The 633-nt window shown below is 44.5% G+C and overlaps 1 protein-coding gene across 1 annotated transcript; it reads right to left on the bottom strand.

Annotated features, from left to right (window-relative positions):
• Positions 1-358: 358 nt before the first annotated feature.
• On the bottom strand, positions 359-548 carry SARC_16563 (hypothetical protein; the record flags this gene model as incomplete). The annotated part of the gene is made up of 1 exon (XM_014289332.1): positions 359-548. A coding segment is annotated over one exon (190 nt), but the record flags the coding sequence as incomplete, so codon positions are not given.
• Positions 549-633: the final 85 nt, after the last annotated feature.

The following is a 633-nucleotide window of genomic DNA, read 5'->3' on the forward strand; positions in this document are numbered from 1 at the left end:
CTGATAGATCACAAATCATCCGAACACTCAATAATGGACACTTAACAGGAATCGGTGTTGGAGAAAGCCAACAGAAGACCATTCACAGACAGCCAGCTAATGCAGGTTGTATGCGCCTGGCAGGGTTTAGTTATGCACACCACTGTACATCACACATTCATCCATTAGCACAGTGCACCACTTGTCGTACGTAACATCATATGATATACTCTACAATGGACAATTAAACAGGAATACAAGTTATGCACACCACTGTAACAGTGCACCACTTGTCGTACGTAACATCATTTGATACACTTTACAACGGACAATTAAACAGGAACAACCGTTCTAAGGCCTACCACTGCACAACACTCACATTCATCCAGATGGGAGGCGTAGTACGTCTGGAGAACAGCGAATAGGGCGCTGTCGTACAGGTCTGATAATCGGACTGGCTGGGACAGTTCGGTACTTTTCTTGGGGCATATTTTTGTGTTTCCTGGAATAATCGACATACTGTTGTCGGGGTTCACTGTGTCTGTTGGTGTGCTGACGGCGGACACCATTGCTTTGTCCAGACCGTCTGATACATGGACAGAAGAGAGCAATGTAAGAGAACTGACTATGTTTATATGTATGTATTTACTAGCG

Source organism: Sphaeroforma arctica (assembly GCF_001186125.1).
Source record: "Sphaeroforma arctica JP610 unplaced genomic scaffold supercont1.8381, whole genome shotgun sequence".
NCBI lineage: Eukaryota > Ichthyosporea > Ichthyophonida > Sphaeroforma > Sphaeroforma arctica.